At 39.2% G+C, this 27,768-nt stretch overlaps 1 protein-coding gene and 1 long non-coding RNA gene across 7 annotated transcripts in view; one reads left to right on the forward strand and one right to left on the reverse strand.

Moving 5' to 3' along the window:
- Positions 1 to 36: 36 nt before the first annotated feature.
- LOC111720802 lies at positions 37 to 12,121 on the forward strand. Of its 4 annotated transcripts, XR_004234062.1 has the most exons (6): positions 38 to 166; positions 689 to 876; positions 4,164 to 4,330; positions 5,037 to 5,247; positions 11,084 to 11,208; positions 11,794 to 12,121. It is a non-coding gene; the product is annotated as an uncharacterized LOC111720802 (long non-coding RNA). The 4 variants fall into 4 exon arrangements; XR_004234064.1 differs by lacking the exons at positions 11,084 to 11,208; positions 11,794 to 12,121 and adding an exon at positions 7,385 to 7,422 and having other exon boundaries at positions 39 to 166; XR_004234061.1 differs by lacking the exons at positions 11,084 to 11,208; positions 11,794 to 12,121 and having other exon boundaries at positions 37 to 166; positions 4,187 to 4,330; positions 5,037 to 5,144.
- UNC45B (unc-45 myosin chaperone B) overlaps positions 4,398 to 27,768 on the reverse strand; it is a 28,361-nt gene continuing 4,990 nt past the window's right edge. Inside the window, exons 5-20 of one of the 3 annotated variants that reach the window (XM_023503616.2) lie at positions 27,312 to 27,401; positions 25,025 to 25,192; positions 23,938 to 24,106; positions 22,446 to 22,616; positions 20,908 to 21,079; positions 19,561 to 19,861; positions 19,135 to 19,229; positions 18,611 to 18,752; positions 16,700 to 16,840; positions 14,973 to 15,100; positions 14,337 to 14,403; positions 13,186 to 13,299; positions 11,058 to 11,173; positions 10,639 to 10,756; positions 6,150 to 6,305; positions 4,398 to 5,208 (exon numbers count right to left, since the gene is read on the reverse strand). In XM_023503616.2, the coding sequence (XP_023359384.1) occupies positions 4,948 to 5,208; positions 6,150 to 6,305; positions 10,639 to 10,756; positions 11,058 to 11,173; positions 13,186 to 13,299; positions 14,337 to 14,403; positions 14,973 to 15,100; positions 16,700 to 16,840; positions 18,611 to 18,752; positions 19,135 to 19,229; positions 19,561 to 19,861; positions 20,908 to 21,079; positions 22,446 to 22,616; positions 23,938 to 24,106; positions 25,025 to 25,192; positions 27,312 to 27,401 (2,409 nt within the window). In that variant the 3' untranslated portion in view covers positions 4,398 to 4,947. The remainder of the gene's footprint in view (positions 5,209 to 6,149; positions 6,306 to 10,638; positions 10,757 to 11,057; positions 11,174 to 13,185; positions 13,300 to 14,336; positions 14,404 to 14,972; positions 15,101 to 16,699; positions 16,841 to 18,610; positions 18,753 to 19,134; positions 19,230 to 19,560; positions 19,862 to 20,907; positions 21,080 to 22,445; positions 22,617 to 23,937; positions 24,107 to 25,024; positions 25,193 to 27,311; positions 27,402 to 27,768) is intronic. The other 2 variants (XM_031967584.1, XM_031967585.1) reach the window with 2 other exon arrangements.

Below are 27,768 nucleotides of genomic sequence, written 5' to 3' on the forward strand. Positions count from 1 at the left end.
GCCCATGACGTCATACAGGCTTCTTAAAGCAGAGCCGTGTCCAGAGAGAGCCTGACCTGGAGACTGACTGAAATATGGCCAGAGAAAGGAGGACTTTCAAGAGGAGCAAGGATCTGCTAATTATTGGACGATACCAAAGGCAGCAAAAGAGAAACTGGTAAAATGGGTAATTGTTGCTCATTCCTTTCAATCCTGTCAGACTCCCCATGACTGCATTTGGGATTTTCTTGGCAAAGATATTGGAGGGCTCTGTCCTTTCCATAGAGATTACAAAACTTCCGTGGAGATCAGAACTCACATGGTAAAAACTGAATGATTTATATTAACAACTGAAAGATAAAGAAGTTAGACAAGAATTGAAAGAGTTAACTGATTCTGTTTCCTGCTAAATGATTGATTTCAGACAGGATTGTCTCCAATTGTGAACCCTCTCCAAGAGCTGATAAATGATCCCAGAAGATCTTTTTGACAAGGTCATAATCTGCTTCCTTCATTCACTTTCTAATACTTTCTCTCTGAAATCCTTCCTGTTCATAACCCTTAAGAGAAGTTCTCTACAGTTGGGTTCATTCTTGCCTAGAATAGAGTTAAAGTTTCTTCTGGCTTGAGATGTTGGAAAAAAAAAAAAAAAGAAAAATCTCCCAGAATTCTGGAACTTGGTTAAATTGACTAATTTTGTATATTATAGATGAAAGATTAAACTGAGAGGAGGCAAGACTTTGGAAGGAAATGAAACTGAAAAATGTTTCAGAAGAAATGAAGCTGAGAGGCAGAGCCAAGATGACCGAGTAAAGGCAGAAAAAAAAAAAAGAAACTAAACACGTCTCTGCCTTTCTTGTATTTTTCCATCTTGCTTCCTCACAGAAAATGAAAAGGGTAAGTATTGTATTTTCTGGTGAGACAGAAGGAAGAAAACTATTCTAGGAAATTGATAAAATCTGTATTTAGTTTGACATAATCCCAGGGAAGAGAAAGACCCTAAGGAAGATTCCCTAACTCAAGTACTGAGGTCATGAAAATGACTGACCCAAGAAGCTCAAGCAACAACAACACACACACACATATGTACCTGTGTATATATATGTATATTAAATTAAAAAAACAACCACCAGCACCTTTTCTTCCTTTATGAGAATTGAGGAAAGTGCGTTGTAGATCACAAAGCTCTAGATAACTATATTCCCCTAAAAGAAGAGTGGGGAGGAAGGAAAATAGAGATCTTGGGTCAAATAGTTTCCCAGATTGATCTTCAGATGGTGAATTAGCATGGGACTGGTTGTCATGGAGAAGAATGGGAGAGTAGAAAGGAATCATTCATAATTTTATGCATGTATGGGATTTAGGAATCTATTGATTTATTGCTAGCAAATTTACTTTCCTAATTGTATTTAGATCAGATTAATGTTATAATAAGTTTTCATTCCTTGAATTTAATTTCTTTGCTTCCTTCCTCCATTGGTCTGTGTGAGTACACTCTGGGTAAGTACTCATGAGTACACAGACCAATGGAGGAAGGAAGCAAAAGAAACAAAAGGAAGTACCTGTGAATGAAAATATGTTCTTGTACATAACTGAGTCAGCTAAAGTCACAAAGAAGAAAAAGTAACTTTCTCCAAACTTTCTCTGTTGACCTATGACACTTCTGTTCTTTTTTCTTTCTTTTCTTCTTTCTTTCTTCTTTTCTCTTCTTTCTTTCTTTCTTTTTTTGATGAGAGAAGAATAAAGGATTTTGGATCATCTGCTCTGTCAGGACTTAACCTTCAGGACTCAAGGCTTTCAAAGCTGAAGCGTACTGTAGAACTTACATAAACTGATACATAAGAGAAGTGAATAAAATGAAGAGAACATTGTGTGATTCTTCACACAGGATTACTTTCTGTCTAGAGGAGGGGGGAGGGAGTGAGAAAAATTTGAAACACAAGGTTTTGCAGGGTAAACATTTTTAAATTTTTTTTATTTTAAAAATATATGTATAGTTTTCTACATTCACCCTTGTGAAACCTTGTGTTCCAAATATTTTTTCCTTCCTTTCTCCCCACCCTTCCTGTAACAGCAAGTAGTCCAATATATGTTAATAGGTACAATTCTTCTATACATATTTCCACAACTATGATGCACAAGAAAAATCAAATCAAAAAGGAAGAAAAATGAGAAGCAAAATAAAATGCAAGCAAATCACAACAAAAAATGTGAAAATACTATGCTGTGATCCACATTCAGTTCCCATAGTCCTTTTTCTGGATGCAGATGGTTCTCTCCATCACTATTAGAATTGGCCTGAATCATCTCATTGCTGAAAAGGGCCATGTCAATAAAAATTAATCATTGTATAATCTTGTTGCTGTGTACAATGTTCCCTGGGCTCTACTCACTTCACTTAGCATCAGTTCATGTGTTTCTCCAGACCTTTCTGAAATCATTCTGCTGGTTGTTTTTTATAGAACAATAATATTCCATAACATTCATGTACCATAACTTATTCAGCCATTCTCCAGCTGAATGACATTCACTCAGTTTCCCGTTCCTTGCCACTACAAAAAGAGCTGCTACAACATTTTTGCACATATGGATCCTTTTCCCTTTTTATGATTTCCATGGGATACAGACCCAGTAGAGATACTACTGGATCAAAGAGTATGCACAGTTTGATAGCCCTTTGAGCATAGTTCCAGATTGCTCTTCAGAATGGTTGTATCAATTTACAACTCCACCAATAATGTATTAACGTCCCAGTTTTCCCACTTCTCTTCCAACATTTATCATTATCTTTTCCTGTCATCTTAGCCAATCTGAGAGGTGTATAGTGGTACCTCAGCATTGTCTTAATTTGCATTTCTCTAATCAATAGTGATTTAGGACATTTTTTAATATGACAAAAAATTTCTTCATCCAAAAATTATCTGTTCATATACTTTGACCACTTATCAATTGCAGAATGGCTTATATTCTTATAAATTTGAGTCAGTTCTCTATATATTTTAGAAATGAGTCCTTTATCAGAACCTTTGGATGTAAAAAATTTTCCCAATTTGCTGCTTTCCTTCTAATCTTGGCTGCATTGGTTTTGTTTGTATAAAAACTTTTTAACTTAATATAATAAAAATTATTCATTTTTCATTTTATAATGTATTCTAGTTATTCTTTGGCCACAAATTCCTTTCTTCTCCATAGATCTGAAAGGTAGGCTATCCTTTGTTTTTCTAATTTGCTTCTAGCATTACATTTTATATCTAAATCATGAACTCATTTTGATCTTATGTAGATATAGGATGTTAGGTATTGGTCCATGCTTAGTTTCTGCCATTCTATTATCCAGTTTTCTTGCAAGGGTAAATATTGAAAACTATCTCTGCATGCATTTTGAAAAATAAAAAGCTATTATAAAATTTTTTTAAATTAAAAAATCAAAGTTGAAGTATATTATTGCGGGGCATATTAACAATCAGAATTCCTTTTACATATATTGTACTAAAATGACCTTTGAGCATCTGGAATCAGGAAGACATCTTCCTGAGTTCAATTTAGCCTTAGACACTTAGGACCTGTGTAACCTTGGGCAAGTCACTTAACCTTATTTGCTTCAGTTTCCTCATCTGTAAAATGAGCTGGAGAAGGAAAAAGCAAATCACTTCAGTGTCTGTCCAGTCTCAAAAGGGACTATAGAAAATTGGATGCAACTGAACCACTCTCAAATTCTGTGATCTAATAATATGACCTCAGTGCTATTTTGTGTTCTGATTTGGGTTTGTTTGTTTGTTCTGCTTAATTGAATGAGCTACTTTATACTGAGGCAATGTCTTACAGTACAATGCAAGGAACAGTAGGTCTAGATATAGAAGGATCTGGGTTCTGCCACTTAATTACACCATGAGCAAGTCACTCTGAGATTTCATTTCCTTATCTGTAAAATGGGTATGATTATAGTTACACTAACCACTTGAGTCTCTCCATGAAAATCAAATGATCTAAAGTGTAATGAGAACTTTATAACTATTGATGAATAAATGTGAGCTGCTATAATTATTATTACCCTGAGCAGAGAATAGATATATATATATATATATATATATATATATATTTAAAACATAGTCAACTGAAATATGTTTTCAGAAGTTCATTCTCTCTCTTCTTTTTCCTCTCATACATTTTGTTTTTATATTAAGACATCTTTCAACTGTCTTGTTAGTGGGAAGAAGACTAAGCTGGATGTCGAATCATATCTCATTCTATTGGGGGAAAACAACAACAAACAAAACCAAGAGTCTCCAAAGAGCCAAGCTTGGCTCTGAGCTGAAGAATCTGCATTGGAATCTTGACTGCCATTTACTCCGTAAGTGACCTTAACCTCTTTGGGCATCAGTTCCTCCATTTATATATTGAGATGGGAAACTGAGGCTACAATCCTTTCAGAGCTATGACACTATGAATTGTTCTGTTAATATTGGTGAGAACCTAATGAGCTGCCTTGGATAGAGTACAAAAAAGATGGATTCCATTTTGTCCAAAAACAAAACCATTCATCTTTATTTAATCTAATTTATCATATTTTGTGCCAACTCAACATTACACATTCCGTTTGAAAATAAAAAAGAAACTCAACCAATTTCCTGATCTCTGGAGTTGGAAGAACCTATAGCCTTTCTCCAATTACTCCTCTCTGCCTCCTTTAAGATAGAAGGTATCTTTCCATATACCCTCCAGACACCGTGGTAGGAGACAGGGAAGGGGGTGGTAGCTTTGGGTCAGCTAGGGCTTCTGGGGGCACATGATAAAAGCCAGCAGGGCACAAAGATAAGAATACCCAAGATGCCATTTTCTCATTGGTCACCTCTAGGTGGTGATCTGGGTGGAAATCCACTCTCCACTTCCAGTTGATCCAAAAGCCCCTGATTCAGTCCCATGCCCAGGACATGGCCCCAAGGACCACCCTTCCTTATGTCCCCTGGTCTAAGAGAAAGGTTTAATGAAGCCATAGTCCATACACTTGATGAGGCAGTCCCTGGCAGCTTCCACCACCTGTTTCCTCTTCTCATCAGGCTCCTGCTTGCCCACAAAGGTCAGAATCTCCAGCAGTTCACTCTCTACCAGCTTCTTGGCCAGCTCCTGATCAGCTGCCATCAGGTTGTAGGCAATGACGATGCCCCGGTGTTGGACTGACAGGCGGTCGTGAAGGCAGAGCCGCTGCAGGATCTCTAGCCACTGGGATGTCTAAAAGGAGAGAGAAGGCAAGCTGAGAGATAAAAGCAGGTAGGATTGCCCAGATGAATTTATCCTGGGAGAAATAAAGAAGCTACAGACCTGGAAAAAGTCTAACCTCTGTGAGAATGAGTTGTAACTATGACAACCAGTACCTGATGTGATTAATGACAAATAAAGTTCTTAAGCCATGAAATAAAATCATTGAAGTTGGACCAAACTAACCTCAGTGGCAGACTTCTCTGAGCCACACGCTCCACTTTCTATGCTCTCCCCATTTTAGAGATAGTGAAGCTAAGTCCCACTCATTAGAGCCAGAGGCACAGCAGAAGGATCTCCCCTCTGAAGGTACCTTAAATGGTCTCCTCACTTCTGTCTATCCAGGCACCCTTGGAGGTGTTAGTTCTAATCTTAGATAGACTAAACCTTAGTTAGATCTATCTAGTTAGCCCTACTGGGTGTGATTATGTAGGGATGGAGAGGATAGGTTCCACACATTAGTGACAACCTCATCTTCATAGAAGTACAATTGGTCTCTTCTATTAACATCTCCAACGGTGCTCAATTGGTAAAACAACAAAACAATAAAACTTGGGGCCCCTCTGAGGGCCCCAAAGACCCCCCAAAAATCAGGGCCAAAAATCTGAGACAGTGGTATAATAAATAGTAATCCACGTAGTCCAGCAGAAATTGTGTTGGGTTTGGAGTTGGAACACCTGGGCTCAGGTTCTGTTCTACACTTAGTACTTGTGTCACATCAGGCAAATTCCTTAACTAACAATCTGGGTCTCAGTTTCCTTAGCTGTAAAAATGAGAGACTAGGACTAGATAGATCCCTTTCAGCTACAAATCTATGATCTTAGGAACTGGGTGGAATCAGGGAGGACTCTACAGTAATCATACTGTAGGTGCACATCCACCCTCCCATTTTCTGCCCAGGAAAGGCTTCCTACCACTTGGGTCATCTTGTGGCAGAGCTTCTTATGGGCAGCAGTCAGCATGGCCAGGGCCCCAGCTGCTGCATTCTGGACTTTGTCATCATCCTCCCCACACAGTAGTACCACCAACTTCAGTCGGTCATTGCCATCAGCCAAGAACCGTTCCTGCACCTGCCAAGGAAGGGAGAGAAGGCAGAGATGAAAGAGCCCACAAAAACTACCTGCTGAAACCACGCTAAAAAAATCATTTACTAGCCGGTGATAGAATTGTTAGGCAATAGACCCTAAGGCAACCCAAGAGAAAGAGTAACGGTCCACTTATTCCCAAATATTTATAGCAGCTCCCCCATCCCTACATAGTGATCCCTCTCTAATGAAAAAAGAAAGGGAAAATTAACCAATGTATCAACAGAGTCTAATGGTATACACAATGCCTTTTACACAGTCCTGATGCAACATCTTATTTAAAAATAGCAAGGAGGCATAATTTCTCACCTTTCTGGGGGAGATCAAACTTGGGCATGATCATTATCTAACATCCAGTCATACTTTTAGATCTTTCTATTTACATTGTTGTTATAGTTCAAATCTAGTTTTAGAGACATAATAGTGCTCTGCCCTTGAACAAGTCATTCTAGTCTATTTGCCTTAGTTTCCTCAAATGGAAATAATAATAGCACTCACTCCACAAAATTGTTGGGAGGATCAATTGAGATATTTGTGAAGTGTTTAGCACAGACTAAACACTATAAAGTGTTTAGTCTGACACATAGTAGGCGCTTAATAAATGCTTATTCTCTTCCCTTTTCTTCTTTCCTCAGTCTTTTCCTAATTCTTCCATAGCTAGATATTTTGGGGTCGCAAATAACTGGAAACAAAATGGGTACCCATTAACTGGAAAATGACTGATAAATTGTTGCATATGAATATATAAGGCAAGCCAAATACAGGGAATTCAGAAAAACCTGGGAAGGTTTGTTTGAAAGGATGCCAAAAAAACAAACGAGAGCAATATGCATAAATACTACAGTAATGAAAAGGAAAATACTAATCAGAGCCATGAGAACTCAGGTGGATGAACTCAGGTCAATCAACCAGGATTCCAGAGTACTCAGAACAAAACATACCCTCCTCTTCTCAGAAAAGAGATGGTGGACTGTAGCGGCAGAATAAGGCATGCTTTATCATTATTGGAAGTGGTCAATATGTTATATGTCTTGCTTAACTGTACTTATTTGTTATAAATTAAGGGTCTCAGGAGATCATTATATACTTCAACAACAATACTATATGATGACCAGTTCTAATGGACCAGGCCCTCCTCAGCAACGAGATCAACCAAATCATTTCCAATGGAGCAGTAATGAACTGAACCAGCTATGCCCAGAAAAAGAACTCTGGGAGATGACTAAAAACCATTACATTGAATTCCCAATCCCTATATTTAGGCACACCTGCATTTTTGATTTCCTTCACAAGCTAATTGTACAATATTTCAGAGTCTGATTCTTTTTGTACAGCAAAATAACGTTTTGGTCATGTATGCTTATTGTGTATCTAATTTATATTTTAATATATTTAACATCTACTGGTCATCCTGCCATCTAGGGGAGGGGGTGGGGGGGTAAGAGGTGAAAAATTGGAACAAGAGGTTTGGCAATTGTTAATGCTGTAAAGTTACCCATGCATATATCCTGTAAATAAAAGGCTATTAAATTAAAAAAAAATAATAAAAAAAAATAAATTAAGGGTCTCCCTGTACCTGTGTCATTTATTAAATGGTAACATTACATTTTTGTAAATGATTTGGGACATTTAAGTGTAAGGCATTTAATAAATCCGATCACAAAAATCCCAATAAGAAACAAATTAAGATTTTCTTAGGATGGATGAGCATTGGGAAGTAACACTATTGTAAAAAAAAAACAACAGCAATAAAAACCTTTCAAAGTACTAAAGAAACAACCAGAGACAGGAAGTCTGGGATCCTGGTCCCTTCCTCTCTAGAATTTTCACTCAAGCAGTTCCCCTAAATGGCGCCTCTTTCAGAAAGGCGCTATTTTCTTCCAGAAAGTCTTTCCTGATTGGTTGGAAAGTAGAGAAAAAGTTCCCTTAATTTTAAACATGTAATTCCAATAAAAAAAAACACCTCCTCTTCCTAGTTATCTATAATAATTCAGGGGTGCAGAAACACAGAGAATATCCCAAAGTGCAAAATTCAGAGCCGATTTCTGTTCATCCCAGTTCAATTGTCTTCCTATGAATAATATGTAATAAGTAAATGACTTTGCAATCAGTCCCAGAGGGGGATGGATCTTGGGAGAAGGAAGGGGAAGTTGGCTAGTTGGTGGCAAGGGATTCACCCTGGGATTAAAATGCTTTAAAAAAAAGTTTATTGTTTAATAAATGACACAGGTACAGGAAGAACCTTAATTTATAACAATGAAGTACAGTTAAGTAGCACTGTGGATAGAGCAGTGACCCTGGAATCAGGAGAACCTGAGTTCAAATCCAGCCTCAGATACGTGATATTTACTAGCTGTGTGTCTTTGGACAAGTCATTTAGCCCCAATTGCCTTGAAAAGAAACAAAACAAACAAACAAACAAACAAAATAAAGAACAACAACAACAACAAAAAGATTACAGACCACAGGACCTTAAAGTTCTCTACTCTTCCTCATTTCTCTCCTGCTCCATTTTACAATTAGAGCCAGCTAAATGATCCAGTGGACAGAGCAGTGAACTTGTCCTCAGGGAGACCTGATTTTGAACCCTGCTTTATATTGTATGGCTGAGTCACTTCCATATAATGAGAAAAATAATGGCATCTATCTCCTAGGGTTGTTTGAAGGAGAAAATAAAATAGTTTGTAAATCACTTAAACCCCTAAATAATACTAATGATTGTTATCACAGTTGAAAAAATGAAGGCAGAGAGAGAATGTGACTTGCCCAATGTCACCTAGACAGAGGGACAAAGTCAAGATTTGATCTCGGGTCCAGAACCTAAATCCAGTGCTCTTTCCTAGCTGTGATATCTCTCATAAAGCTCACTCCACTTGACTGTAAGCTCCTTGAAAGTAATAAGTGGCTTCAGACACTTACTAGTTGTATTATCTTGGACAAGTCATTTAACCCCTTTCTGCCTCAGTTTCCTCATCTGCAAAATGGGGATAACAATAACACCTAATTCCCAAGGATGTTGTGAGGATCCCACGAAATAATTATTGTAAAGCATTTAACATAATGCCTGGCACATAGTAAATGCTATATAAATGATAGCTATTATTACTGTTATTATCATCATCATCAACATCATTATTATCATTATTTTGATTCTTTGCTTAGCACAGCTCCTGTTATAACTATTATAGCATATGCTCTATAAATGATAGTTATTATTACCATTATTATTAATAATGGTAGTATCATCATCATCATCATTATTTTCACTCTGTGCTTAGCACAGTGACTGGCACATAGTAGGTACTTAAAACTGTTGATTGATTGGTAGATTTTTCCAGCTTAAAATCTCTTATTCTGGTATGAGTTATTTATTTGTTTTATTATTTTGCTGGGACAATTGGGGTCAAGTGACTTGCCTGGAGTCATACAGCTAGGAAGTGTTAAGTATCTGAGGCTAGATTTGAACTCAGATCCTCCTGACTTCAGGGCTGGTGCCCTATCCACTGCACCACCTAGCCACCCCTGATATGAGTTATTTAATTCAGATTCTGATCCCCTGTTTCTTGAAAAAGAAATGGTTTTCATTGACATGAATATTGCCTTCCTACAATTATTACAATGCCTTCATACCTTCATGGGTGACCATCATAAAGTTAGTCAGTCAATGGTCAGCAGTTTATTAGTCAGTTTATTTATTAAATAAATAAATATTTATTAAGTGCCTACTGTGTGTCAGGCACTGTGCTGAGCTCTGAGGATACAAAGAAAGGCAAAAGATACTTCCTGCGGTTGAGGGTTCCAGTCTAATGAATGGGACAACATGCAAACAACTATGCACAGAAAAGTTATAAATAAGAAAAATTGGAATAACACACAGAGAGAAGGTGCTCACTATGTGCCAGGAGTTGGTCGAGGAACTGTACCCAAAACTCCAGTCAGCCTCTTCAGGGAAGAGCTCTTTGATCTAAGTCAGGTTAAGCCTTTAACAACTCATCCACTCAAAACCTTCTACCTGCCAGCATTCACATCCTTCTCCCACAGCCTTCTAGAGCCCCAGATTAAGGCCTTTCATAGAGAGTATATTTATTTTCATAATCATCTATCCGCCATCACGACTTTTTGTCCCAAGTCCCAACAGCTTCTATGAACAAACACTGCCTTCCTAATTCCACTGGGAGTTCCCTGAGGGCTAATATTTCAATGGGGATAATTATCTCCATCTTCTTGAAGAAAAGGAGAGGTTTCTTCACTCACCCATCTCTGTCTTGTCCCTAATCTGTTGCCCTCAGTCCCACCCCTATCCCCTAAGCCCCCATACCTCTTTGTTGACCACCATGTTGCACATGCACTCGGTGGCTGCCTGCCGAAGCTGGTCGTGGTTCTCAAACATGTAATTCTCAATGTCTGGCAGGGCCTTCTCCTTAATGATTTTCTGCCTGATTGGTCAAGAGAGATACTCGTTAAGTTCATCCTCTATCTCCCAGCAGGTCTCTATCTTAACTTCTTCCACCTACTTTAATAGTTTTCTGTATAAACCTTAAGGAAATTAAGGGATTCTTCAATCTCCTTTGGCACCTGGGAGTGTTTTTAAATCTATCCTTCAGTAGGAGAATGGTACCTTTAGAAGAGTTTAGGTATAAGGTTTAAAGCATTGGCTCCTGCCCGAGAAGACGTTAGAAAGGGCTGACCCTCCTCAACTCCACATCTTGCTTACTTCCTCCCTTCTTCTCTACTCACCGGAGTTTGTCGCTCCTCCCTGACAGATTCGTGAGTCCCAGAAGGGCTTCATAATTCTGGAGCCCATCCCGCTGTGTGTCTAGGAGCCTTACCAATGGACGTACTACCTCATACACCTGCAGGAAATGGAGAGCAGAAGGAAATGGCACAGGTCGGGCAAAAAAGAATTATGAAGAGTTCATGGGATGGGGGGGTTCATATATATACAAACAAATTTATAACAACAAGTTTTTGAAGTGATAAACAAATAGAAGGAAAATAGCCAGATGAAAAATGGCCAAAAAACATGATAGAGGAGTGTAGTTGAATATTAGCAAATCCTAAGAAATGACAAAAATGTGAATATAAGTAAGGAAATGTTCTCTCTCTCGCTCGCTCGCTCTCTCTCTCTCTCTCTGTCTGTATGTCTCTCTCTCTTTGTTTCTCTTTGCCCCCCCATCTTACACACACACACACACACACACACACACACACACACCCTAGCTCAGATGACACAATCGTAGACTGTAGTCACACATGATGACATTTTCATGTATTTAGAAGATATAACATTCTGTGATCCCTTTATGAGGGACCAAATATCTCTTTGATTTAGTCATGAAAGGAATATTTAAATTGACTAAGAAAATTACTCATGGCCCTAGAATTTTAAATGTTTAAACCCTTGCCAACTGGGTGTTGCCTGGGGAAGAAACCCCTACAGAGAGAAAAGAGGGGATTTCTTTCTTGTCTCCAGCTTTGATGGGAGCCACTAGACCAACAAATGATATACATCCATCAGGGAGCATACTCCATATGGACATAATTACCAAGAGAAACAAAACTTCAAGAAGAAAGACCTCTGGAAAGAGAATATTTGGATTATGAAGACCAGACTCTGGCAACCTAAAAAAAGACACTGTAACCATGGAAAGCTGTAAGAGGATCCTGCAAAAAGAGGAAGGAATTCCAGGCCCTTCAGTGCTAAGAGTAGTGAACTCCTTTGGCTACATGTGTATTCTACACATTATATTCAAAGTCTGAGCCTGTTCTTCCTATGGATGCTGTGTGTATATTTGGTTTTTTTTTTTTGTTTTTGTTTTTTTGTTTGTTTTTTAATTTAATAGCCTTTTATTTACAGGATATATACATGGGTAACTTTACAGCATTAACAATTGCCAAACCTCTTGTTCCAATTTTTCACCTCTTACCCCCCCCCACCCCCTCCCCTAGATGGCAGGATGACCAGTAGATGTTAAATATATTAAAATATAACTTAGATTGTGTGTATATTTGTGATAGTATGACTCAAGTTTTATAAGAGAAATGTTTTATAACTACTACTTCTTGCTATTCCATCTGAGCAAATATCTTTGTTAAGAGTTCATTGTGTGGCAATAACAGCAAGAATATGCAATAATCAGCTATGAAAGCCCTGGTTCTTCTCAGTGGTTCGGTGAGCCAAAGCAATCCCAAAACCGAAAACGCCCTCTGCATCCAGAAAAAGAACTAAGGAGACTGAATGTGAATTAACATATGCTGTATCCACTTCTTTTTTCTGGTTTTTTATCTCTCCCATGTTTTTTTCCCTTTTGCTATGATTTTTCTCTCCCAATATGATTCATAAAGCAACGTGCATTAAAAATAAATAAACTTTTAAAGAATTCATTTTGTGTATTGGCTGATTTTTAATGGGGAGAGATACTGGGAGGAGGGTGGGGTGTCTGTGAGCTATGTAATGGCATAACCCTGGAATAGCAGTCATCCTGGGAAATGACAGCAATGTGAAAATTGGGAAATAGCAGCAATGTGGAAAAAATATCATTAATCTTTTTTCAGAAGAAGGAAGGGTTTTTGTTTTAGTTTTTAATTTAGTGTTTTAAAATACATATTCAGAATATTGTATTGACAGAAAGAGCAAGAGAGAGACAGAGAGAGATGGAAAGAGGGAGAGAAGGAGGGAGGGAGAGAGAGAAAGGAAAAAGGAGAGACACAGAGACACAGAGAGAGAGACAGACAGAGAGAGAGACAGAGACAGAGAGACAATGGGAAGGAAAAAAAGAGACTTACAGAATGAGAAGATTTTTGAGGTAGAATAGGTTCCTCCAATTCTCTATTCTCCCCCAATCCCTCCATAGATTACACTCACCCTTTCTCCAGGAAAAGCAATGTCAGGATTGGAGACAGCCGCAATCTTCGCCAAAGCATGGGCAGCCTTCACCTTGCCTACATCAGTGCCTTCAATTGCCAGTGGTATCAAAGCCTAAGAGACAGAGAGTTAGAAGTGTGGATATCCTCTTAGCCACTGTAGTGACCTAGAAAGAACATTGGATTTGAAATCTAGAAAACCTGGGTTCAAATCCTGCCTTTGCTACCATGTTACAGATGAGGAAACTGAGGCAAAAACAGGCTAAGTGATTTGCTCAGGGTTGCAGCCAGTAATTGTCTGAGCTTAGATTTGAACTCAGGTCTTCCTGACTCCAGGCTTAATGCTCTACCCACTGCATCCCCTTGGTGCTCCTAATGCTTAGTCAAGATAAATCTATTAATTAAGAATTCCAGAAAATCCGTTTTTCTGTCTGCTTATACTACTGAAGTCTTAGATCTATGATTTCACTGATATTGAGAAATCCCAATGAAGAAGCTCTCTACCAATATAGATTAGTACTTTTTTCTAATTTACACTTTTAAAGATTTGCCCTGGGCCCTGAGAAATTAAGTGACGTGGTCAAGGTCACATAACCAGTATGTTTCAGAGATAGGACTTGAGAGCAACTCTATCCACTGTATTACACTGTCTTTCTATGAGACAGTGTAGTCTCTCTATGAAAGGAGCATAATAATAACAACACAGTCTATCACAGTTAAAAATTTGCAAAGCACTTCGTTCAACACAACCCTGTGAGGGAGGCAGTGTAAATACTATCCTCATTTTACCCTCATCCTCCTCATGGGGAAACTAAGACTCAAAAAAAAATGAAACAACTCCCCCAAGATTATAGTTCTAGCAAATGGTGGTGTCTCACCCATTTAGTGTCACACCATGCTTTCCATAAAGCCAAAAATTAGAATATTTTGCATTACCGTTTCACTGTTCCCTTCTAATAATATAGATAATTGAAGAGAAAATTCCTGGAAGATGAAGTTGGAAATCCAACCTATGCATGTACACTGCTGCAAAGTAGGTGCTACCCAGAGCATCCCAAGAGACTGTTCTACACACTCCCTGTCAAAGCACCTGCTCAGTGCCCTCCCCCAGTTATAATCACAAGTGTTCCTCACCCCTTCTCCCACTGTTACCTTGCCACCACCTTGAGCCACAATGGTGCCCCGATCCCTTGCATTGTCACACAGTGCCAGGAACACCCTGTGAGGAACAGAGATTAAAGGAGTGGTCTTTAAATTCTAATATACTCCCCTCACTCAGGTTCCTCTTTATTCCATTGGGGTTTAGGATTGAAAGAAGCCGAACACAAGAAAAATCAAGACAACAAAGAAAAGATAGTGAGGGACAACAGAAAATGCAATCAAGGAGAGTGGATCTAGCAACCAGGCTGAGTCCCCAGAGAATTTAATATTATTTTTTCTTTAATTAATTACATTAATTAGAATGTAAGCTCTTTGAGGGCAGTAAGTGCTTTGTTTTTTTTTTTTTGTTTGTTTGTTTTGCTTGTGTTTGTAACCCTAGCACAGTGCCATGGAAGTCCTGAATAAACACTTGGGATTTTTCATTATTGTTTAGTTTAAAAGAGAGTGTCATATGACTTGGAAGAAGAGGAAAGAAAATTATTGCTCCCCCACCTTTTCCCTAGTTTCTCCCTTTAAGAGGAGGGAAATGATTACACTCTATAGCAACCTCATCTCCCATGTAGAGACTTTACCATTCATCACCCTCAGACCCTTCAGACCCTTTTCCCACTCCTCTCTCCCCAGTACCTGGCCAATAACTCTTTGGTCTGGTCAGTAAGGATGGCACTGTCAGCTTTTACCATGCAGGCTAATGTGGAGATCACACCAGCCTTCAGCAGCCGCTTCACTCGCTTTTCTACGAAATCCTTCTTGTCCTGAGGAGATGGAGAGCAGGGAAAAGTCATTAGGAGATTCCTGAGTTCAGAAAATAGGCTCCTACTCCCAAGCTCTAAACCTCTTTTTCTCAGCCTTAGGAAGAATGGAATGGCTTTAGAAATGAACTCAACTTTCTTAGCAAAATAAGGAAAATTGACTTGATGATCTCTACAATCCCATCCAAATCTCATGTTTTATTGCTCTTCTATGATTCAGGCCCTTCCCAAAGACCCCCCTCAGTTATACCCATCCTCTCTTCTTCATTCCCCCTTCTCCGCCCTTAGTATAACTAGACGCCAGAATCTGGATCTTGAATATGGGAGAGAAATCCCATTAACTTTAATTATCCATGCACAAAGACGCAGATTATCCAAGACACTGCCATCATCCTTGGCCTTTGAATGCTTTAAAGCAATTCTTTTAGCAGGTTTGCCTTCCTCATCCTACTTCCATCAGCTGGTGTGCAAATGAGCTTGCATTTGCAGCCTACACTATGACTATGTTGTCCTGGAAAATCAGTCCTAAAGTTAAAAAAGCCAGACCCAGAACAAATCTGATTAGCTCACATTTCTATAGTGTTTTATAGTTTACAGAAAGCTTTCCTTTTATTTTCTTTTTCCTTTCCTTATCTATGAGGTAGGTAATACTTTCATATTTCAAACACCCCAAAAGATGAATGAGCTCATACTTGATGTTGCCTCTCACAATGTGGCTCAAAACCCATCTATTTGGGAAGCAATATAGTATGGTAGAAAACAAGATGGATTTGGGGGAGTTCAAAATTCTGCCTCTGGTCACTTATTCTCTCTGGGTCTGGGTTTCCTCATCTATAAAATGAAAGCGTCGAACTGGATGAGGACCTGAGACCCTTTCTGGCTCTAGTTCTAAGATTTGATGTCAATTTTACTTCCCTAGGCCTCAGTTTCCCCAAATATAAAATGAGAAGATTAGGCTAGATTGCATCTCTTCTAGCTCTACATTTATTTGTCATGAACCTCTTTGATTACCAGAATCTTCATATGAAAAAATGAGTTTAATGGCAGAGGCATTTCTTACCTCTCAGGGGTGCTATGAGAAAACCAGTTAAAGATTATGTTATGAGTAATTCTTATCACTTGAGTTTTACAAAGAAGGAAACTGAGGCTCAGAAGGAATCTAGTATGTGTCAGTTTGTGCATCTCATATGTGTCTATTTTAAGCCCATGGTTCTGGCTCCAAGCCCTCGTGCTCACCCTGATGCTCCAGATCTTAGGATACCCGAGAATTGACTGACGTCCAATGGACCCCCAAACCACGTGATAATAGACTGCACCATTTATCACCAAGTGTGAAATGACATAAGTCCTGAGAGTTATGTGTCATTTAGGAGGCATTCTTTCCTCCAGAAGCTACAGAGGATCAAAGATGTAGAGCCAGCAGGGACCTAAGAAGCCATTTTCAAATACAGATCGATAACTGGCTTGCTCTGGATCCCAGACAGTGGGGGACAGGAGATGGTTTTAGATCCAGGCCTTTTCTGACTTGAAGGCTGGCTTGCCTTCTAACACAGCAGGTTGGCTCTCAAGATGTATAAAGACATAAAAAACAAGGGTTCCCACCTTGGGGTGCTCCTCAGGCACATGCTGCTTGGAGAACTTGGCCAGCTGCACCAGCTCAGGGATGACCTCTTTCACGTCATAACTGTTGGTGCAATTCACCAGGGTGGTGGCCACGGAGTACAGGATGGTCTTGTCACTGGTCTGGGAAGAAAACCGGGTAAGGTCAGAACTGGAACCAATTACAGGACACACTGGAAAACATGGTAGGACTCGGGATACTGCCCAGGACATGCTCTTGTCAGTCATGTCCAACTCTTTATGACGCTTTTGGGGTTTTCTTAGCAAAGATACTGGAGAACTTTGCTACTTCCTTTTCCAGATCATTTTACAGATAAGGAAACTGAGGCAAACAGGATTAACTTGCCCAGGGTCACTGAAAGTGTCTGAGACCAAATTTGGTCTTCTTGACTCTAAGCCTAGAGTTCTAAGGGTGGAGCCAAGATGGAACAGTGAACACTTTACGCCTGGCACTCTAACCACTACACCATCTGTAGTTATGGCTGATGCCTTTTAAAATGTAGTTAGCAACAATCCTGGAGTCAGGAGGTCTTGAGTTCAAATCCAACCTCAGACACTTACTAGCTGTGTGACCCTGAGCAAGTAACCTTACCACAATTGCCTGGAAAAAAAAAAAATGTGGTTGAAGATGAGATGCTGAGTAATTATAATGATCACAAAGACTTGCCCCAGAGAAAAATTGGAAAAATGTACTTTTCTCCCTTCTCTAAAATGGTAAGGGAGTCTGGGTTCAGAACATTGCATAAATTACAAACTATACTGGTGTAGTACTTGGTTTGTTTCACACTGCTTTTTTTTCCTTTTTCATATTCTTTGTTGACTAGATAGGGGAGCAAAGTGTATTTAATAATGAAAGTGATATAAAAATAAAAGATATATTTTTTTAATTAACCTGATAGGAGGTGGAGCCAAGATGGTGAAGTAAAGGCAGGAAAAAAAATTAACATAGTGGAAAGCTTCCCTTTCTCTTGAAAGTATTTGTTCAAAGCTTCCAATACTTCTACCGCCTAGTCTCCCACCCAAGCAACATACCAAGTATTTATTTAAATTAACCTGATAGGAGATGGAAGGGAAAAGAACTAAAAAATCCTGGCCAAACCTAACTAGTCTCCTTCCCCACATTCTCTCTAGCTCTCCTTTTCCCATGTTTTCCCCCAGTTTCCTTTGCTTCTTGCTTTTCTTTCTCCATCAAATTTATAAAAATAAGAGGTAATATTTATATATCAAATTAAGGTTTACATGGTACATTTCATATATTACTTCATTTAATCCTTACAATAATCCTATAAGTTAGATGCTATCATTATCCCCATTTCATAGATGAGAAAATTAAAGTTGAGTTGCCCACAGTCACTCAGAATGTATGTGTCTGAGGCAGGATTTAAAGGCAGGTCTTCAGCACTTTATGTCTGGAACTCTGTCCCCTCATCAAACTTGATCTCTTATCAAGTTAATTTTTTCCTAGGCCCTCTCTTTATTGCTTTATTGGGAGGGAGAAGGGACTATGCCTCCATGACTCAACCTCCAGGTTGAACCCTTGCTCCTATAGACTGAGCCCTGAGATATAACACCCTAGATTTTCCTGATCGCTGTAATACATTGCTTGTGTCTTCTACTTGATTTGATCCTCATCTTCTTAATGAGAGTAAGGATAGGTACCAAAAGACTATACCCATCTTACAGATGACACCATTGAGGCTCAGAGATGGAAAATTATCCAGCTAGGACCACATAGCAAGTCAGGAGCAGACCTGGGATGACAGTCCAGCTAGCTCAGCTCCCAAACCTGGGCTTTGCCCTTATCCTTGAATGAGGAGCCTAGGATTGGAGCAGGAAGGGATTGAGTTGATGTTCTTGGGGGTCAAGGTTCTGTAAAGTCAGGGCCACACATACCTTTGCTAACTCAAACATGGCCTGTAGGGCAGGAATGTCCTGAACAAAGTCATCTTTCACATCTGCATCCAGCGTGAGGTAGGCTAGACCCTCCACTGCCCAGCGTCTGGTCCTCCCGTCTATGTTTGCATTACACAGCCACCTGGGAACAGGAAGGGGGCAAATTAGTCCAGGAGAAGACCCAAATGGGGACAAGCTATAGGACCAAGGGACAATCAGAAGTATCCTGGAGATGGCACAGACATCTATTCCAAGGACTTTGTTGAATGTCTTTTCCATGTATCCATTAAGTAATTTTCCTTTTTGCTAAATTTAAAACAATTTTTAAAACCCCACTCATTTCACCACACCTCTCCCCCTGTTTAAAAAATCTGCAATGGTTCCCTATTGGCCACAGTATCAAGTCCATACAACTTTACTTTAAATGAGCCCCTCCAAGAAGCACAAGGAGAAGTAAAGCCAACAGAGAAAAGTTCAACCCAAGAAGGAAGCCAGAACTATGCCCCCCATCCCAGCTCTCTTACTTCCGACACTGTTTGGCAAGCTTCTCCGTGGACCCTTCAGCAAATTGTCTGAGGCCATAGTCGGTGCCTCCTGCAGAACCAAGTTTACAGAGACCCTAGAGGGAAGATGGGACAGCATGGAGCTGGGCTCCATTAGGCTTGGAGAGGGGAGATATGGTTAATCATGGTTCAACCCCAAATTTACAGTCGGAAGAGAAATTTCCTGGACACTGCATTTGTTTGCCTCAGTTTCATCAACTGTAAATGAGGATCATAACAACAATATTTCTCCCGGTTATTGTGAAAATCAAATGAAATCATAATTGTAAGCGTGTAGCATGTGCCTGACACAGATTAGGCGCTTGTTAAATGCTTGTTTTGGTTGCTCTTCAGGAGGGGGCTGAAGGACAATTCAGGGTAAGGGTTAGAAGAGGGATTTTGTCTCACCACCAAAGTGCGAATCTTAATCCTCTCGTTTTTGGTTGTCTTGTAAATGTCTTTGAGTAAGGTCACACCATTGGTGATGATGAAGGTAGCTCGGCTGAGCTTGGTGGAAGCATGAATCAGAGCTTCCACGGCCACCAGCTGGTCCTGTTCCCGGTCAGAACCACAAAGGGCCACCATCATCTCCATCACGCCTTTCATCCCCAGCAACTGGTTCCCCAAATCAAAGGGCCCCTGAAGGACCCCTGACACCGTCTGGATGGCATGCACATTTTTGTCCATGTTCTGGGGATCAAACTTGCCCCTGAAAAACAAGAAAGGGGTCCCATGATAAACAGACCCCCACTGAACTCCTTCTGGGGAATCTTAGGGATAACATTCATTCTGCATCTAAGAGTGCAGTTGATGGCCACATCAACTCTTCAGTGAGGGGTTCTTTCTTTGTCAGCTCCCTTATCAGCCTATGGATTCATTCTCAGAATCATGGTTAAATGTATAAATAAAATGCACGGGATTATAGAGATTTACAAGGATAATGAAGTATAATGATCAAAATTTAAAAAAAAAAAAGTTTACAGAATTCAGATGAAGAATCTTTGCATTGGATCAATGCCCCAAACCAGAATAATTTGGGGACTTGGTTCAGATTGACACAGAAAGAAATCCACTGCAATTTAGAGAGGGAGTGTAGCATAATAAAAAGGGTAATGGAATGGAATGGAAATCATAAAGTCTGAGTCCTACCATACTCCCTTCTCTCTGGACCTCAGTTTCCTCCTCTGTAAAATGAGTATTGAACTAGTAGATTTCAAAAATCTTTTCTGGCTCTGACACTCTGGGTTTTTTTGCAGAGTGTTGCATATATTACTAGATGTTTTTAATGTATCGATCTGTTTTGCTGATACCCCCTCCTCTTTTTTTAATCTTTAAATCTTTAAAAAATCTTTTTAAAAATCTGTAGAATGTCTAGGAAGAGGGAGAGGGAAGAATATGGGAGAAATTTAGGGAAAGTAAAAACAAAAGCTGTCAAAGCAAATTTACTTTTAAAAAAAGAAATAAATGTAATACAAAAACAAGAAATGAATGCTTTAAAATTTTTATACTACTTAATAACTACACATTCCAGAACAAATCACTTCACCTCGACCTCCTTAATTGTAACATGCAAACTTGATTCCAATCTCTCTCCCTCCCCCCATTCTATTCCACTTCAATTAGGGCTCTGTCTATCCAGCATCCCACGGCTGGATTTTTCTACCTGAGGTTTCTCCACTAATGCTTGGAGTTTCCTTTGTTATTCCCACTTGTAGAAACTGTTATCCCAACCCATTCCTGGGAAAGCAAACTCACGTGATGTACTCCTCACAGATCTTGCGGAAGTGGTCCCTCTCAGGGTCACAGCGGAGATCGTCATAGAGCTTATTGAGAAGGATGGAGGCCAGCATGCGTGTGTTATCAGTCAGTGGCAGGCAGGAGGGCTGCTCTGGTACCTGCCCCACGACCTTCAGGATCTTTCTCAGTCCTGGTGAAAAGAACAATGAAAGGAGAGAATGAGCTCCCCTAACCTTACCTGGGGTCCATCCCCCAAGGAAGGCAGCCTTTCCTTCAAGGACTTGTCATTGAGCATCTGAATTTCTGGAACACATACCTCCTGCCTTCTTACCACTTGCTGCATTGGATAAAAAAAAAAAAAAAAAAAAGTTCCTTCAATGTTATTTTCAGTCTATCCCTCACAATGGCTGGTATTTAGTAGGCACTTATTAAATGCTTGTTGATCGACTGACTGACCTGCTATCAGAGAACCATCTCAGTGGTTCTCTATTGCCCACCAGATCAAATCCAGAGTCCTCTCCAACGTTCGGATGGAAACCATCTTGTTCTGTTCTAGTTGTATCCCTAGCACTTAACACAGTTTTTGCTACATAGTAAATATTTATTAAACATTTTTTCATTTATTAACAATTCACAATTCAAGTACATTCACTCATATATTCATTAATTCATATGTTCATATTCATATTCCTGCATACATTTATTTATACATTCATTAATTCATATATAGTATTGACTCATATATTTGTTTATATATACATAACCACTTATGTATTTATTAATCTATATATTCATGTACATATCCATTTATATGCTTCTTCACATATGCATTTATTCACGCATACATTCATAATTCATTCAATATGTATATCCACACATTAATTCATATTTATTCTTATGTACATTTATTGATTCATATATAGTATTCACTCATATATTTGTTTATGCATATATTCACTTATATATTAATCTATAAGTTCATGCACATATACATTCATATATTTGTTCATGTATTCATTTATTCATTTACTTATTCATTCACAATTCATTCAATATGTATATTCATATATTAATTCATACATTTATATAGTCATTCATTAATTCACATATAGTATTCACTCATACATTGTTCATACACATATTCACATATATATTGATCTATATGTTTATGCACATATTCATTAATGTTTGTTCACATATTCATTCATTCATAATTCATTTTATATTCACATTCATGCATTAATTCATATATTCATACACACATGTATATGTGCAGTCATTAATTCACGTACAGAATCCCCTTACATATTGTTCACGCATATCTTCATTCATATATGTACATATTTATTCATTCATTCATTCATTGGTAGAAGGAACAAATCCCTGAAGTATTGAAATAAACTTGTACCCTTTACATACCACAGGGATCCACCTCCACAGTGATGGGTAGGGAAGAGCAGACAGAATGGGTTCCCAAGTGAATGAATGGCAGGGATTTGTGGACAAACCCTGAAGCCCACCACTCTCCCCCCACCTCCCAGGGCCCAGCCTCTCACCGTTCTCTATCACATAGATGGTCCGGGAATTATCATGATCGGCCAGGTCCTTCCTGGGGATGTTTTTGTTGAGTAGGTTCAGGGCCTGGTCCCTGCCCTGGCCAGATACTTTCTTATTGACAAGCATGTCCAGGAGGTGACTAGTAATGAGCTTCAGGTCCTTCTTGGTGTCTAGGGAATGAAAGGGAGGCAGTGAGGTCACCGGTCCCTGTTCACTGAGGCAGTATCAAAGGGCAGGTGATGATTGGGCAGAATCCTTAGAGACAGCCCGACATCTCATGTCCAAGCATCTTCAGGTAGCTAGGAGGAATAATTCTTCTGGCATCAAGAAGTTCAGATCCAGCCTCACTTACCTACTAGCTGTGTGATCTTGAGCTATGTGATCTGTTTACCTCAGTTTCCTCTTTAAAATGGGAATAATAATAACCCCTACCTCCCAAGGTTAGAATCAAATGAGAATATTTGTAAAAGTTCCATATAAATGTCAGCTATAGCTATATGGAGCTATGGCTGTATGAGCCTATGCAAGTTATTAATATCTTTATTTGTAAACTAGAAATGAGAATAATAGCATCTACATCTCCAAGTTGCTATGAGGATGATCAATAAGATGATATTTGTAAAGCCTTCTGCAAATCTTGAAGTGTTATATGGATGCTAGCTATTTTCATCGTGGTATTATTTTGGTTATATTAATCAAGCTCTCTACATTCCCTAAGCTTGATCAAAAAACCTTGTCCTTCTTTCACCTTATTTGGTTTCAGTCATATGAAGGGATTATTATGCTCATTCTGTGATAATTAGTTGCCTCATAGAGGAGAAAATGACTTGGCCAACATTGCAGAGCAAATCAGAATTAGGTCAAAAACATCAGGAGCCCATACAAATGGGAAATTATAGATCTATAGCTGGAAGAAATATCAGAAGCCCTCCCAGGTACTCTGTGGGTCCCCAATACCAATTTTTTTTCTTCAGCCCAGGTTCTGGTGTTTTTGTTTTGTTTTGTTTTCAACATTCACTTTTATGAGATTTTGAATTCCAAATTTTTTTCTCCCTCCTCTCCGCCCTCCCCAAGACGGCAAGCAATCGGCTATAGGTAATACATGTACACTCATCTCAAACATATTCCACATTAGTCAGGTTGTGAAAGAAGAATTAGAATAGAAGAGGAAAACCATGAAAAAAAAAAAAAAAACAACAAAAAGTGAAAATGGTACGTTATGATCTGCATTCAGACTCCATAGCCCTTTTCTCTGGTTTTTGAATCTTTTGAAATTGTCTTAGACTTAGATCACTGTATTGCTGAGAAGAGCTAAGTCTGTCAAAGTTGATTATCGTACAGTGCTGTTGTTGCTACACATCCACTGTTTTCATTCTGCTCATTTCATTTGGCATCATTCATGTCAGTCTTTCTAGGTTTTTTCTGAAATCGGCCTGCTCATCATTTCTTAAAGCACAATAGTATTCCATTACCTCTCAAGTGCCATCTTACCAAGGACCAGCGCCTCTTCCTTCCCACGATGCTCTCGCTTGTCCTCCCCAGACAAGGCATCGATGATGGTCTGAAGGAGGTTGCAGACTGCCCGAGAGATCTCCTCCTCCTCCACCGCCATCCAGCCACAGATGCAATTCATTTGAATCGTGTGCAGGATTGCCATTGCCTGGAATCCCCTCAGAGGAAAAAGTCCCCATGTTTCCCCATCAGCTTGGACCAGTTGTTTTTGACCCAAACCCTCCCTGTACCCTAAGGAAAATGGTAGGAAATGAGCAAAGACTGAAGAGGAATCCATCCCCATCTTGTGACACTTGGGTAATCCCCATAATACCCCCTTCCTCTACCTGATCCCTCCTGCTGCTCCCCCATCTTGAAAATACTTTATATTTATTTTCATTCTATTTATATAAATAGTAATAGCAAACAAGGTTTTACTTAATGCTATCTTTTTTGATCCTCACAACAACCCTGGGAGGTAGACTTTATTTTACAAATGAGGAAACTGAGACTGAGAGAACTTAAATGATTTATTTGCATAGTCTCTCAGCTAATAAGTATCTGAAGCAGGATTTTAACTCAGGTCTTAATTTGAATATAGTCCTCTCTTCTCTAGACCACCACACTGCTCTCTCTATTAAAATGTAAGATCCTTAAGGGAATGAACTGTTTCACTTTTATTACCATTTCCCAAGCATCTATCACAGTGCCTATATACAGTAGGCAGGTAATCAATGCTTACTGAATGATTGACTGACTTGTATAATTTATCACATGCAAGCCCTCTCCTTATTGTTGTTAAATTGTGGATGATCCTCTGGGACCTGTGGACTCCAATACTGTCTATGGGGCTTTCTCGGCAAAGATAATGGTTTGGAGTGGTTTGCCATTTCTTTCTCCAGTGGATGGAAGCAATCACAGGCTAAGTGACTTGCCCTAGGTCACACAGCACACGGCATTTAAAATCGGGTCTTCCTGATTTCAGATCCTTATACACTGAGCCCCCAGCTGTCTCAAACCCTCTTTTAGCCAACCTAGTTTGGGCTTTCTCCAGGAAAGAAGTCACAGGATCAGGATCCCTACTCACCCTGGCCTGATGTCCACTGCACATTCCAGAGAGCGTCCGGATAGCAGCCAGCACCAGCTCTGGTTTCTTGGTGTCCAGTAGTTGCAAGAGGAGGGCCACGCCATTGTTTTGGAAAATTTTCTCAGCTCCAGCATCTTCTCGGCCCAGGACGATGAGGTTGTTGGCTGCCTTTGAGGGAAACAGGAGGATTAACAATGGTTGTGCAAAAGTTATAGTGGGTATGGCCACGGCTATGGACCAGCCAGATACAGGAGGAACTAGTCCTGAAGATGGGTGCTTTTAAAAGTGTATATTGAAAAACCTAACCTTCAATAAGTCAACTGGAAACATGTTTAAGATTTGTTAAGATTAGGGATAGCGATGATTAACTATGATGTACTTGACTCTTCAACAATAAGGAGATTCAAGGCAATTTGAATAGACTTGTGATGGAAAGAGTCATCAGCATCCAGAGAGAACTATTGAGACTGAAAGACCATCACAACATAGTATTTTCACTTTTTCTGTTGTCCATTTGCTTGGGTTTTTTTCTTTCTCATTTTTCCCCTTTTGATCTGATTTTTCTTGTGCAGCATGATATATGTGGAAGTATGTTTAGAAGAAAAATAAATAAAAAATAATTTGTTGTCATTCAGTCATTTCACTCTTATCTAACTCTTTGTGACCCCATTTAGGGTTTTCTTAGCAAAGATGCTAGAGTGGTTTGCTATTTCCTTCCCTGGTTCATTTTTTCAGTTGAGGAAACTGAGGCAGACAGGGTTAAGTGATATTCCCAGGAACACACAGCCACTGTTTAAGATGGGATTTGACTTCGTGTCTTCCTGACTCCAGGCTTGGCACTATTAACTGCGCCACTTAGCCACTTCTTTATTCTATTTTTGCCCCTGATAATCTCTCTGGTTATCTCATATAACTGATTTCATAAGCCCTCTGGTCCTCAGTTTCCTTTTTTTTTTTTTTTTTTTTGTCAAATGAGTAAATTGGATTGGATGATTCTTAAAGTTACTTCCAGCTCTAGAACATATCGAACCATTCAGTCTCACCCATTCATTTTACAGACTAGGAAACTGAGGGCCAGGAAGCTAAAGCAAACCACTGTGCAGTCATACAACTGACGAATAACAAAAGCAGGTCCTGACTCCAAGTCTGGTATTTTTGGCACCAAACCTGGCTAGATTGAGAACCCAGGCACCTGAGTTTTTGTTGCTTTGTTTGTTAAATCCATGATCTCTGGGAATAATTACACTTCAGAGTCAGCCCTCAATACTTCCTGATATCCTTTCATTTAAAGAGTCTCATTTGGCCCTGTTCATTTTTAAATTCTAAATCTTATTTACCAATTATGCACATTAAATATTCGTTCCCTACCAATCAATCAATACAACCTCCAAATTTGTTTTGGATTTGCAGACAAAAGACCTCGATTTGAATCTTGAAAATTTAAAATTTAAATCTGTCTATGATACCTGTGTAACACTGGGCAAATCACTTTTACTTCCCTCAGCCTCAGTTTCCTCATCTGTAAAATGAAAGGGCTAGGTCAGATGGCTTCCTGACTCGAGATCACTTCTCCTGTGACCTATATTGGACTTGGAAGATTTGCAAAACACTTTATAGACAAGATCCATTGAGCCTCACAAAAATTCTGGGGAGTGATGCTTTTACTATCTCCATTTCTCCGATGAAATAGCCTCAGAGTGGTTAAGTGATCACAGCTGATGTTCACACAGCTAGTAAGTGTTGGAGGCAGCATCTATAACTAGATTTCCCCTAATTCCACACCACATAATTTTTTCTATATTTAAAAAAATTGTTTTACTCTTCATGGAAATTTCTCTCCTAACTACCACGTCCCTGGGATGTAGGGAGAGCACCTAATAAGTGGCACAGTGGACAGAGAGTCAGGTCTGGAATCAGAAGGGCTCATCTTCTTAAGTTCAAATCTGATCTCAGTCACTGAGATGTGTGACACAGAGCCCTGTCTGCCTCAGTTTCCTTATTTGTCAAATGAACGGGAGAAGGAAACTGGGAAACCATTTCAGTTTCTCTGTCAAGAAAACACCAAACGAGATCACAAAGAGTTGGATGCAACTCAAGAACAATAAAAAGGAGATTATGCCCATTTAACAGATAAAGTCTCCTGGATTTGGGTCATAAGAACAATCCTCTTCAGAATATACAGTTTCTTGTTGGATGGATATTGGAAAGAGATTCTCCACCTTTGCTAGGGTCAGGATGGGGAGAACAAAAGCTAGGAAGAGTGGGGAGGCAAAAGCAGGGAGTTTACCTTCTCACGCTTTTCTGCCTCACTATTCTCATCCAATAAGATCTCAAACATCTTCTGTACTCTGGAATCCGTGGAAAACTGGACATGGAGCTGAGGAAGGAGAAGAGGAAGGGAGAAAAGGTCAATGAGACAAGAAAAGCTTTCAGCATCATTTTTTATTTCTTTTTAAGTTTTCAACATTTACTTTTGTAAGACTTTTCTTTTTTTTTTTTCTCCTTCCCTATCTTTCCTCCCCCCGCCCCAGCGACACAAGAAATCTGATATAGGTTATACATGTACAATCATGTTAAAGATATTTCCACATTAGTCATCTTGTGAAAGAATATTCAGAACAAAAGAGAAAAACCACAAGAAAGAAAAACCAAAGAAAAAAGTGAAAGTTATATGCTTTATATTTTTAAAGTTTATTTTTCTTAATGTTTATTTGGGGGGGGGGAAGGATGAAGATCTATGTTTT

This window comes from Sarcophilus harrisii, chromosome 4, assembly GCF_902635505.1.
Source record: "Sarcophilus harrisii chromosome 4, mSarHar1.11, whole genome shotgun sequence".
NCBI lineage: Eukaryota > Metazoa > Chordata > Mammalia > Dasyuromorphia > Dasyuridae > Sarcophilus > Sarcophilus harrisii.